The sequence below is a fragment of the Salmo trutta genome, chromosome 32 (genome assembly GCF_901001165.1).
Source record: "Salmo trutta chromosome 32, fSalTru1.1, whole genome shotgun sequence".
In the NCBI taxonomy this organism is placed as follows: domain Eukaryota; kingdom Metazoa; phylum Chordata; class Actinopteri; order Salmoniformes; family Salmonidae; genus Salmo; species Salmo trutta.
Window position 1 is genome coordinate 33,964,176 of NC_042988.1, and position 12,601 is coordinate 33,976,776.

The following is a 12,601-nucleotide window of genomic DNA, read 5'->3' on the forward strand; positions in this document are numbered from 1 at the left end:
ACATCCCAATATTTACCTTTGATTGAAGGTCATTGTTGTGTATACTGTTAGGGGTTAACTGTGCAGCAATCAATTATTCTACAGTATGTCTGCAACTACCAATATGGTACGTTTTGCTGTAAGTAATCAAGTCATCTTTTGGTAAACCATTACATGATGCTGAAGTACAGAAAGTTACACCATCGCCATGCACACAATACATGTAAAATATACAAAACACCATTGTTGTCTGTTTGCACACAGTTTATTTAACAATATGGTATATAAGTACGAAATGAGTCATTTTTAACCAGTTTGTACAGTGATTCATTCTTCTTTTTCTGCATATTTACATTGTCAACCTGCATGATGTACAACAGTGAACAGTTTCACCTCAATTCAAGTTTAATGCAAGAGGAAAAAAAGATGCACAGAATGCTCTTCAATCACAAATCAGCAAGCAGTCCAAAAGGTACACCCCACCGCCAAGCTCGGAGGGGGGGGGGGGGAGAAATCAAGACTTCAGATCGAAGGATAAACAAAACAACAAAGATGTCCGACATCTTGAGGACAGAAATACCAAGCCAGTAGAAAACGAACATTCCGGCAGCTGTGGATGAAGGAGCATTTGTGAGAGTCAGTTGTTCACACCTGAACGTGGTGTTTGGGTGTGCGATAGTTCCTAGCTCTATACAAATACGTTAATATCCCACAAGGACTCTTCTGCAGTACGGAAAGAAAATAAGTCTCACCTAAAGGCATGTGCCCTTTTTGAAAAATGGTACATTAGAATAATAAATTAGCCAGGAATGAAGAGGGAGCAAAGATGCAAAACCTGGCACAAAAAGTTCAGACAAAACTATTTTACAATCTTCTCAACACAAAAACACTATGATTTTTTTTGCAAAGGTACAAAATCAAAACATTGAAAAATAAAATGAAAGACTTATGAGAAGGTGTCATTAAAAAAAGGCAATACCAGAGACTAAATTATTTTCATGGCTGGTCTGAACCCCAAAATATGTGTTTCCCCCCCCCATTCTCCTCTTTAAACAGCAATAATTATTCAAATCCCTCCGTTTTGTTGGAAGAAATAGCAGTCCCTTGGTTTAAGGAAAGGTTCACAGTCCTTAGGCCTCATCTCTTTACATAGCAGTCAGTACAAAAAGTTGTTTGTGGAAAACCGAGAAAAACAAACAAGTCTCGTCACAAAATGCTACAATCCTTCAACAAACTTCTCGAGTGTGTCTCCTGTGGTGTCGCCCACCATATTCAAGTCATTGCTAAGCCTGCCACGGCTGGGCGTGTTAAGCTGCGGGAGCATGGCGCTCTGCTCGGGCGTGCCCATGTGTCCCTGGTCCATGGAGCCTGGCATGAGGCCGCCCAGACTGGGGTGGGGTGAGCCGGAGTGGAGGTTGGCGTGCTGGGGTGAGGGATGGGGCTGTATCCGGGGGGAGGGGCTGGAATGTGGGGGCGGCTGTGAGGGAGGGTGGGGAGACTGCACCGGGGCTGGAGACTTAACCTGGTTGCCTAGGGCGTTGCCCATTGCCTGGCCAGGCAGGTGAGCTCCTCCCTGGGGCTGTCCTTGGAGCATGTGGGGCTGGGGGCTCATGGAGTTGGCCTGGGCTGGAGAGCCCATCTGCTGCTTCAGCATCTGTTGCTGCTGGAGCATCCTCTGCTGGAGGAGGTTTTGGGCCTGGGGCCCATCCATGCCCATGCCGGGCTGCCCCATCTGGGCCATGGGGGGGAGCTGCATGGCCCTCTGCTGCTGCATGCGGAGCTGGGAGTAGCTGGCTGCTCCTCCCTGCTGCTGGGGGAACTGGCCTGGAAGGCCCTGGGGCATGGCTCCTTGCTGTTGTTGTTGTTGCTGCTGCATCTGTTGCATCCGGAGCAGCTGCCTGCGGTAGAGCTGGGGGTTGCCGTTGTGTGCGGTGGCGTTCATCAGCTGTTGTCCCTGTGGGCCCATGGCGGCCATACCCTGGGGGCCACCAACCTGCTGAGGGCCAGACTGCTGCTGCTGGGGGGACATGCCGACCCCCGGCCTCTGCTGCACCGCCCCAGCCTGCATGGCAGCAGCCATGGCCTGCATCCCAGCCTGGCCTCCCAGGATCGCCTGGGGGTTCTGCTGCTGTTGTTGTTGGGGGTTCTGCTGCTGCTGGCCCGGTAGTTGGCTTGCCTGGTACTTGGCTGTACGCTGCTTGATGAAGGCGGCCATGAGGTGGGGATTGGACTTGAGGATGTTGAGCACCTGCTGCTGCTGCTGGGGAGAGCTGGGCGACTTGAGGGTCCTCAGGAGGTCCTGCAAAGCATTGGGGGCAATGTTTCCCAGGATGCCCCGGGGCATGCCCCCTTGTTGCTGGGGCGTCATGCCCTGCTGCTGAGGGGGACCCTGGGGGGGCATGTGGACCCCACCGGGCATCTGAAGGCCGGGCTGCTGCTGCATCATGGGCCGCTGTTGCATCAACTGAGTGGAGTTTCCCTGAGCCTGTTGGGGGGCCATGGGGCCACCTTGCTGGGGTAGGCCTTGCTGCTGTTGTTGGACCGCTTGGGGGTTTTGGAGGGGGTTCTGCTGCATCCCCCCCTGGGGGCCCCACTGGCCCTGCTGCATGGTCTGCATCACTTGGGGGCCCCGGGGCCCCATCATTTGCTGCATCTGCCCTGGCCCCATCTGGCCTTGCATAGGCCCCACCATGCGGGGGTGGTTGATGGGCACACCGTTGGGCATGTTCATGTTGTAGTTCTGTTGCTGCTGCTGCTTGGCCTTGGCCACCATCTCTATGTGCCGGGCCATCTTCATAGCGGCCAGCGGGGGCGGTTGTTGTTGTTGGGGAATCTGTTGTTGTTGTTGGGGGGGCATGTTGGGCAGGGGCGACTGCACCTGATGTAGGGGGGAAGACTGGGGCCCTGGCTTTCCCCCTTGTGGAACCGGCGTTGGCGGCTGGCTGGTGCGCCCGTTGTTGGGAAAGCCGGGTTGTTGTTGGGCCATGCCGGCTGTCACGTTGGGGGGCGGCTGCTGCTGGGGCTGGCTGATGGGTAAGGACGGCTGGGGGGTGTGGGTGGGCGTGCTGGGGGTCTGTCCACCCGAGGTGGGGGTGCCGGGGGTGGCTGAGGTAGGTGGCGATGGCAGGCTCTGAGGTGCCATGCCCCGCCCAGCCATAGTGGCCATTCTTCTCCTCATCATCTGAGCCTGTTGTAAGCGGTGCTGGAGCTGCTGCTGCCTCAGCTTGTGCTTTATGTTCAGACAGAAGGGCACAGGACACTTGTTCTCCTGGCAGTGTTTGGCATGGTAGCAGCACAGGGCGATAAGCTGCTTGCACACGGGGCAGCCACCGTTGGTCTTGCGCTTGCAACCTTTGGTGTGCTGCACCACGCGCTTCATCTTCTGGCATGAGGGCAGCGAGCAGTTGGCGTTGCGGCACTGACAGGCGTGGACCAGGGACTGGATGCAGCGCTGGATGGAGAGGCGACGGGATTCTTGGGGACTCTGGGAGGCCTCGCCCCCGGCACCGCCCGCTCCGTTGCTGTCGTCGTCCAGCCCGAGGCCCCACTTAACCATCTTGTGCTCGTGGCCCTTGGCAGCGTAGCAGTTGATGCATAGGTCAAAGTCCTGCGAGAAGGAAAACACCACAAATCACGGTTACACTCATAATAATGTTTCTATGGTTACACACTCCCAGCCCCGCACACACATACCTGCACCAACTTGTTACAAATGTGATGACATTTAATCACAAAATGTATTTAAGGTCCAGCGCAGTCAAAAACGTGATTTTCCTGTGTTTTATGCATTTCCACATTATGAGGTTGGAATAATACTGTGAAATATTTCAAATTGGGATAACGCCCCTTTTAGTGTAAGAGCGGTTTGAAAAGACCACCTGAAATTTCTGCCTGTTTTGGTGGGATGGAGTTTTGGCTTTCCAAGGTGACATAACCAGGTGGTAAATTAGTTAATAGATCAATAAGAAAAAGCGTTACAAACCTCTCTGCCAATAACAGCTAATTTTCAGTTTTACCCTCGCCACTCAAGCCACTCCCACTCGCCACTCAAGCCACAGTTCCAGCTAAAGTCTTCCTTGAGAAATGTCTCTGTGCTAAGATTCTTATTTTGGACCATTTATATTGAAACAATCACATTAAGGTAATTAATTGTTACCCAGAAATGATTTGATAGAGATAAAAACGGCTGCATTAGACCTTTAAAATCATTTGAAAATGTATCGATTATCTTGCAAGAGCATGTTTCCCCAGAATTCCCACACGGTCTAATTTGCATAATACCCGCCCCAACATTAACATATACTTTGAATAAACAAATTATGCTCTAAGTTAACTTTTTCAGAGTGAAGTATTAACATCACAAGTGTGATGTGTGACAAAGTATACTATAACAATGTCTAAAAACAGCAAAAAGTAATATACTTCCAAAATGCACAATTTTAAAGTGAAATAAACATACAATAAAGTACATTTTTGATTCCAGTTTTAAAAAAGTGAATTGACAATATCCATGTATTACATGCTGTCAGAGCGTGTGTTGGTGTACGTGTGATGAATCGGCACTATCGCCCCCTGGCTTACCTCGCAGACGGTGCAATGCCAGCGCGTCTCCACGTGGTGTTTACACTCGTTGCAGGTGTAGACGAAGCGGTCCTGGCCCTGGTTGTGCAGCTCCACCAACATACACATTGTGCTCCACTTGCACCTCCGCAGAGAGCTGAACTCCCAGTGCTTGTCCCGGGCCAGGGTGAGGAAGGCGTCGCGGCCGTCCATCAGGTCGCAGGTCAGCAGGGGGTCTGGATCCATGATGGGGGGGAGGGTGTTGACCGAGGGTCCCGCGTGCAGGTGGATCACAAAGAACACCTGAGGGAGAGGGTGGAGAGGGAGGTAGAGAGAGGGAGACATGGGTCATCAAATTATCAGACAAAAGAGAGGACAGGAAGTCACAAGCTAGAAGTGGTTGTGTTTCAATATCCACACTAGACCAGTTCGAATGCAATGCATTGCTTTTCATTGCATTGCTTCATTCTAAGTGTTATGTTAGTGTTGGATCAGAGCCTCTACAGATACTGTGACCACAGAAGTCCTTACAAAACTGTGATCAACTGAACTAAAGGAGTGAGAGATGAGGACGGTAACGGGGCTTTACAGTGTATTTCCCCCACTACAACAACAGATTATCAACAGAACACAACAGCAGTGTTATATGAGTGGGTGGAGTGAGTGACATCTACCTCCTTGTGTTTCTCCAGGGTGGAGTAGAGCTTCTGGGACAGGTCATTGGCTACATTGGGCATGCCAGGCTTCTTCTTATTGGCTCGGCTCACGCTGCTCTTGTTCTTATTGGTCTTCTTGTTGTTCTTCTTCTTGGCGTTTTTGCTGTCAGCAGTGTGCTGAGAGAGAGAGAGAGAGGGGGGGGGGGACAAAGCGCTGTTAACAGAAGCGATGGAGGACAAATGGACATAAATGGCAAAAAAAAAAAGAATAGGTGACATGCTTTGACCAAGTGGCTGTCGAAAGGCAGGACAGAAAGCATTATCCGCCCTCTCCTCTGATAGGTAGACGTTTTCACAGTACTGCTTATACCAATGAAATCCTCTGAGACGTCTACAAATTCATAGGACGTGGTGTCTAGGGGTTGGATTGGATCCACCCCTCCATCGTACAAAGCACTCCCTGTCAGCACTCCGTCTTACCTCCGGGGTCTCGCAGGACGCCACGTTCTCTTCCTTCTTCCTCTCCTCCTCCTCCTGCTCTAGCTCCTTAATGCTTTCCTCCAGCACATTGGGCCAGAAGTCGCCTTCGAAATAGGGCATCTCGTTGGCACTGGTAATACGGTCCTCCGTGGCCTGCTTGAAGATGTCCTGGAGAAGACAGAGCGACGACACCTGTTACTTGAACTGTACAGATGGGGCTGATGGTGTGGGATAATGCCACACTCAAACAGCATTTAATAAGAAAAGACATGACAGAAACCACTTAAAAAGACAATGTCTTATTGTACCAATTCCAGACGAGTCCCAATCCTTTGCCTTCTGTTTGGTGCCTAATGAACACAGCCAGGGTCCCCTTCATGTCTCACCTTGAAATCATGGAGGATCCTCTCTGCGTAGGCCTTCTCCAGCATCTTCCTGTACCACTCCTGCAGCCTCTTGGGCTTGGGGATCTTCTGGTCCTGCGGGTGGCAGTGGAAGATGTAGTCGTCCCCTTCACTGGGGGGGCACGCCCAGATATGACCATACACATAGCTGCACGGGACCAGGGATGGAGAAGACAGCTTTTAGGTTCAACGTCAAGTATTTGAAGGTACGGAGACAAATATCTTGGGAATATTCTTTGTTAAGAAATTATTTCAAAATGAGTATGCAAGATTTATCTATTCCTAAACCTGCCTGGACACACACAAACAGTTTTCCAGACATAAATTCAGCCTAGTCCTGGACTAAGAAGCATGTTCAATGGAATATTCTCCACTGAAAAAGATTTTTAGTCCAGGACTAGGCTTAATCTGTGTACAGGAAACCAGCCTGGAAAAGCAGTGTGATGATTGAATGGGAGTGTTGTCACCGGTATTGAAAACCTACCCCAGTTTCTTGACGTACTCCAGGTACCCTATCAAGATCTCATGGTAGACTGCCGTCCTCAACGCCCGGGGCTTGAAGAAGTGAATACTGTCCAGATACGATATGTAAACCCGTCTGGAGAGAAGGAGAAACACTAGGTGTGTTAAACTGACAACTATAGCTAACCTGGTTAGCCTGTTGGGGCAGTATTTGCACGGCCGGATAAAAAAACGTACCCGATTTAAACTGGTTACTACTCTTGCCCAGAAACGAGAATATGCATATAATTAGTAGATTTTGATAGAAAACACTCCAAAGTTTCTAAAAATGTTTGAATGGTGTCTGTGAGTATAACATAACTCATATGGCAGACCAAAACCTGAGAAGATTCCATACAGTAAGTGCCCTGTCTGACAATTTGTTGTCCTTCTGTTGCATCTCTATCGAAAATACAGCATCTCTGCTGTAACGTGACATTTTCTAAGGCTTCCATTGGCTCTCAGAAGGCGCCAGAAAGTGGAATGGGGTGTCTGCTGTCTCTGGGCGAAGAACAGCAGGAGAATTTGTAAGTGGTCAGCCTGGGGACAGTGAGACTGAGAGGAGCATTCACGAGAATTCTCCATTTTTTTCTTTCAGCCTTTGAATGAATACAACGTCGCCCGGTTGGAATATTATCGCTATTTTATGAGAAAAATAGCACAAAAATGGATTTTAAACAGCGTTTGACATGCTTCAAAGTACGGTAATGGAATATTTTGAACCTTTTTTGATATAAATATGAACTTGATTGAACAAAACATACATGTATTGTATAACATAATGTCATCTGATGAAGATCATCAAAGGTTAGTGCTGCATTTAGCTGTGGTTTTGCTTTTTGTGACATATATGCTTGCTTTGAAAATGGCTGTGTGATTATTTTTGGCAGGGTACTATCCTGACAATCTAATGTTTTGCTTTCGCTGTAAAGCCTTTTGAAATCGGACAGTGTGGTTAGATTAACGAGAGTCTTGTCTTTAAAATGGTGTAAAATAGTCATATGTTTGAGAAATTGAAGTTATAGCATTTTTGAGGTATTTGTATTTCGCGCCACGCAAGCGTCCCACCTCGCCCAGACAGGTTAACTAGGTGTGTTACACTGACAACTATAGCTAACCTGGTTAACTAGGTGTGTTACACTGACCACTAAAGCTAACCTGGCGTGTTACACTGACAACTATAGCTAACCTGGTTAACCAGGTGTGTTACACTGACAACTAAAGCTAACCTGGCGTGTTACACTGACAACTATAGCTAACCTGGTTAACCAGGTGTGTTACACTGACAACTATAGCTAACCTGGTTAACTTCATATGGATGGTGGCAGTATTGAGTAGCTTGGATGACTGACGTGCCCAGAGTAAACTGCCTGCTACTCACTCCCAGAAACTAAGATATGCATATTATTAGTAGATTTGGATAGAAAACACTGAAGTTTCTAAAACTGTTTGAATGATGTCTGTGAGTATAACAGAACTCATATGGCAGTCAAAAACCTGATAAAAAAATCCATCCAGGAAGTGACTTGTAGTTTTTCTATCTAATCCCTATTCAAACTACAGTGTCTGTGGGGTCATTTTGCACTTCCTAAGGCTTCCACAAGATGTCAACAGTCTTTAGAACCTTGTTTTATGCTTCTACTGTTACTGGGCAGAGAATAGGAGCTGACTCAAGCCTGGGACCAACGAGTTGTTTACTGCGCAAGCACGCAGGCGCGCCTCTCCTTTTTCCTCTGTAATGAATACACTTTTGTCCGGTTGGAATATTATCGAAGATGTGTAAAAAAGACCCTAAGGATTGATTGTGAACATCGTTTGACATGTTTCTACGAACGGTAATGGAACTATTTGACTTTGTCTCTGGTTTTACGCTCGTTCGTTATGCCTTTGGATTAGTGATCTGAACGCGCGAACAAAACGGAGGTATTTGGACATAAATATGGAGTATTTCGAACAAAAATAACATTTATTGTGGAATTGGGAGTCCTGGGAGTGCATTCCAACAAAGATTAGCAAAGGTAAGTGAAGATTTTTAATACTAATTCTGAGTTTAGTTGACTCCAGAACTTGGCGGGTAACTGTATAGCTTGCTTTGATGGCTGAGCTCTGTTCTCAGAATATTGAAAAAATGTGCTCTCGCCGTAAAGCTATTTTAAAATCTGACACAGCGGTTGCATTAAGGAGAAGTGTATCTATAATTCTTTCAATAACTGCTGTAATTTTATCAACGTTTATGATTAGTATTTTTGTAAATTGATGTGCTCATTCACTGGACGTTTTGGAGGGAATACATTTTCTGAACATCACGCGCCAATGTAAAATGGGGTTTATGGATATAAATATGAACTTTAATCGAACAAAACATACATGTATTTTGTAACATTGAGTCCTTGGAGTGTCATCTGATGAAGATCATCAAAGGTTAGTGATTCATTTTAGCTGTATTTCTGGTTTTTGTGACGCCTCTCCTTGCTTGGAAAATGGCTGTGTGGTTTTTCTTGTTTAGGCGCTGTCCTAACATAATCTCATTTTACGCTTTCGCCGTAAAGCCTTTTTGAAATCGGACACTGTGGTTGGATTAAGGAGAATCTTATGTTTAAAATGGTGTATAATACTTGTATGTTTGAGAAATTTTAATTATGAGATTTTTGTTGTTTTGAATTTGCCGCCCTGCAAATTTTTCACTGGCTGTCTTCATATCGATCCCGCTAACGGGATCAAGCCATAACAGGTTAACTAGGTGTGTTACACTGACAACTATAGCTAACCTGGCGTGTTACACTGACAACTATAGCTAACCTGGCGTGTTACACTGACAACTAAAGCTAACCTGGAGTGTTACACTGACAACTAAAGCCAACAAAGAGCCCAGATCTCAATCCCACTGAGCACGTCTGGGACCTGTTGGATCGGAGGGTGAGGACCAGGGCCATTCCCTCCAGAAATGTCCGGGAACTTGCAGGTGCCTTGGTGGAAGAGTGGGGTAACATCTCACAGCAAGAACTGGCAAATCTGGTGCAGTCCATGAGGAGGAGATGCACTGCAGTACTTAATGCAACTGGTGGCCACACCAGATATTGACTGTTACTTTTGACCCCCCCCCCCCCCCCCCCTGTTCAGGGACACATTATTCCATTTCTGTAGGTCACGTCTGTGGAACTTGTTCAGTTTATGTCTGTTGTTGAATCTTATTATGCTCATACAAATATTTACACATGTTAAGTTTGCTGAAAATAAACGAAGTTGACAGTGAGAGGACGTTTCTTTTTTTGCTGAGTTTATATCATCATCCTCGTTCTGAAGTGTTAGTTACCTGGTGTTGGGAAGGAGTGTATTACTGTTAAGTGTATTTTAAGAAGTGTATTATGTTGTGTTATTACTACGTTATAAAGTGTTTACCTGGTGTTGGGGAAGGCGCACTCGGAACCGTACTCCTGGACATGCATACCGAAGAAACACACGTCCACACCGTCAATCTCCTCAAATGCAAAAAGTGCTTTGGTTCTGTAAGGGAAGGTCTCCTGCATTTCACCCGAGTCCACAAACCTGGGGAGACAAACACAGGTAATCAATTAATTTGTGAATTAAACATTTATATAGTGCTTTTACTAGTAAGGGAGAAATCTCCACATCCACAACCACATGGAACATCACTCATCATTAACGTTGTAGACGCCTTCTACCACAGAATCTCCTCAGCACTATCAAGAACACTACCGCGCCATCGCTTTCCAACCAAGGTGCATGAACAAAGGAGCAAACTGAAGATGAGCAACTCTTGGAAGACAACATTATTAGAATAATCCTCAATGAACATCTTTCAACATCATGTCCAATAAACTGGTTTTAAACGTATTGATAAGGGGCTATTTCACTGTTGGACCAGCTGCAGTCTTTCCTTACCTAGATTTCATGCCAGGTTTGATCTCAACATTTTTGTCGGAGCTAGCCACCACCCGTACAAACACCTCCCCGGCCTCAGGGTGGTTCTGCCTCTTCAAGTACTTATTCACCCGGTCCTCGATGTACATGCCCAACCTCGTCGTCTGTAGCCCTGCGAGACAGATACCATCAAATATTTTAGTTGTCCTACAGGTCATACAGATGCAGGTCATATCAAAACTCACATCCTCATCACGAGTTACTGAAATAACCTCCATTACACAAACATATCACAGCACGTCTACAATGGTGGATCCACTCGGATCGCCACAATTATTCAACACACTCTCAAACTTACTTTTGGCCGCGAACTTGTTCTCTTTCCTCGTCTTGCCGGACTTCTTCAGACAGATGTCGCAAATGAAGCTGAGGGAAGGTGGAAGTGTCAAATAGACAGTCAGAAACGGTGATCAGAAGACACATGGGGCCGTTCGTCTGTTCAGGGTACATGAGGCTTACCCCGATGGCCAGATTACATCATAATGCAGCACACAGATCTGGTGCATCTTCCGTCCACAGTCTTTACATTCAACAAACCTGTGTAAGGAGAGAGAAGGCTGGTCAGAGAAGGTACACCAACACCTCGGTCTCCAAGAAGAGACTTTATTGTTCACAGATACTGCAGAGTGGGCAATAGATACAACAGTTGACTGACATATGGGCGTGAGACAAAATAATAATGTGTTGATAACTGTACGTACAAGAGTTGGGGTCAATTCAGGACTTCAATTCATAAAAATTCGCAATTGAAATGGAATTGACCCCGAACCTTGGTGTACACCCTTTAAAAATGTAGTGTTAAATATTAGTGACTGATAGTAACATAAAAGTTACATCAAATATAATTTTCACCTACCGTAAATTCCGGACTATAAGCCGCAACTTTTTTCCCAGGCTTTGAACCTCGCGGCTTAAACAATGACGCGGCTAATATATGGATTTTTCCCGCTTTCATATTTTTTTCTCTCCAAAAAAACACATTCTGTGATGTGCTCAGTTTTTTGGCGGTATGAAGCTTTCATTAGATCAATTCAATTGCCGAACGGGTTAAGGTCAAACAACTTTTTTGTTTACTGTTTAGATTAAATCGAGCGCTCTCAAACTTCCCATCATTCTGATTACGGTAGTCATTTTGTCACCCTCATCATGGCAAAGACACGGCGAAATGCATATGATGCAGCTTTCAAGTTGAAGGCGATTGATCTGGCTGTTGGAAAAGGAAATAGAGCTGCTGCACGGGAGCTTGGTCTTAATGAGTCGATGATAAGACGTTGGAAACAGCAGCGTGAGGAATTGACTCAGTGCAAAAAGACAACTAAAGCTTACTGCTAATGTTTATTTTTTGTTACAAGCCGTGTTTCGTTAAAGCCTATTTATTTTTGTTACAAGCCGTGTTTCGTTAAAGCCTGTTTATTTTTGTTACAAGCCGTGCTTCGTTAAAGCCTATTTATTTTTGTTACAAGCCGTGCTTCGTTAAAGCCTATTTATTTTTGTTACAAGCCGTGTTTCGTTAAAGCCTATTTATTTTTGTTACAAGCCGTGCTTCGTTAAAGCCTATTTATTTTTGTTACAAGCCGTGCTTCGTTAAAGCCTATTTATTTTTGTTACAAGCCGTGCTTCGTTAAAGCCTATTTATTTTTGTTACAAGCCGTGTTTCGTTAAAGCCTATTTATTTTTGTTACAAGCCGTGTTTCGTTAAAGCCTATTTATTTTTGTTACAAGCCGTGTTTCGTTAAAGCCTGTGCAAAGTTAATTTGTTTCAATGTACCGGTAGGCACCTGCGGCTTATAGACATGTGCGGCTTATTTATGTTCAAAATATATATATATTTTTTTTAATTCAGTGGGTGCGGCTTATATTCAGGTGCGCTTAATAGTCCGGAAATTACGGTAATTCAAAACACTTTTGGAGCCACCATTGCCCATGTACTTGGGGCGGTCATCTCATGCTCAGTGATCCAATGGAAAAAGCGAGGGACAGGTGCAGGAGACAAGGCCCATACACTATTCACCATCAATGGTAATTCATTTTAATGTCTTTGTTTGACAGATCTCTCAGCTCAGGACAATACTTTCATCC

At 45.9% G+C, this 12,601-nt stretch overlaps 1 protein-coding gene across 2 annotated transcripts in view; it reads right to left on the bottom strand.

The window, feature by feature from the left end:
- Positions 1-225: 225 nt before the first annotated feature.
- Positions 226-12,601, bottom strand: part of LOC115171774 (CREB-binding protein) — an 85,783-nt gene continuing 73,407 nt past the window's right edge. For both annotated transcript variants that reach the window (XM_029728899.1, XM_029728898.1), the window contains exons 22-31: positions 10,982-11,059; positions 10,821-10,888; positions 10,484-10,634; positions 9,980-10,126; positions 6,564-6,677; positions 6,062-6,227; positions 5,676-5,843; positions 5,214-5,372; positions 4,561-4,842; positions 226-3,586 (exon numbers count right to left, since the gene is read on the bottom strand). In XM_029728899.1, coding sequence (XP_029584759.1) covers positions 1,196-3,586; positions 4,561-4,842; positions 5,214-5,372; positions 5,676-5,843; positions 6,062-6,227; positions 6,564-6,677; positions 9,980-10,126; positions 10,484-10,634; positions 10,821-10,888; positions 10,982-11,059 — 3,724 coding nt within the window. In that variant the 3' untranslated portion in view covers positions 226-1,195. The remainder of the gene's footprint in view (positions 3,587-4,560; positions 4,843-5,213; positions 5,373-5,675; positions 5,844-6,061; positions 6,228-6,563; positions 6,678-9,979; positions 10,127-10,483; positions 10,635-10,820; positions 10,889-10,981; positions 11,060-12,601) is intronic.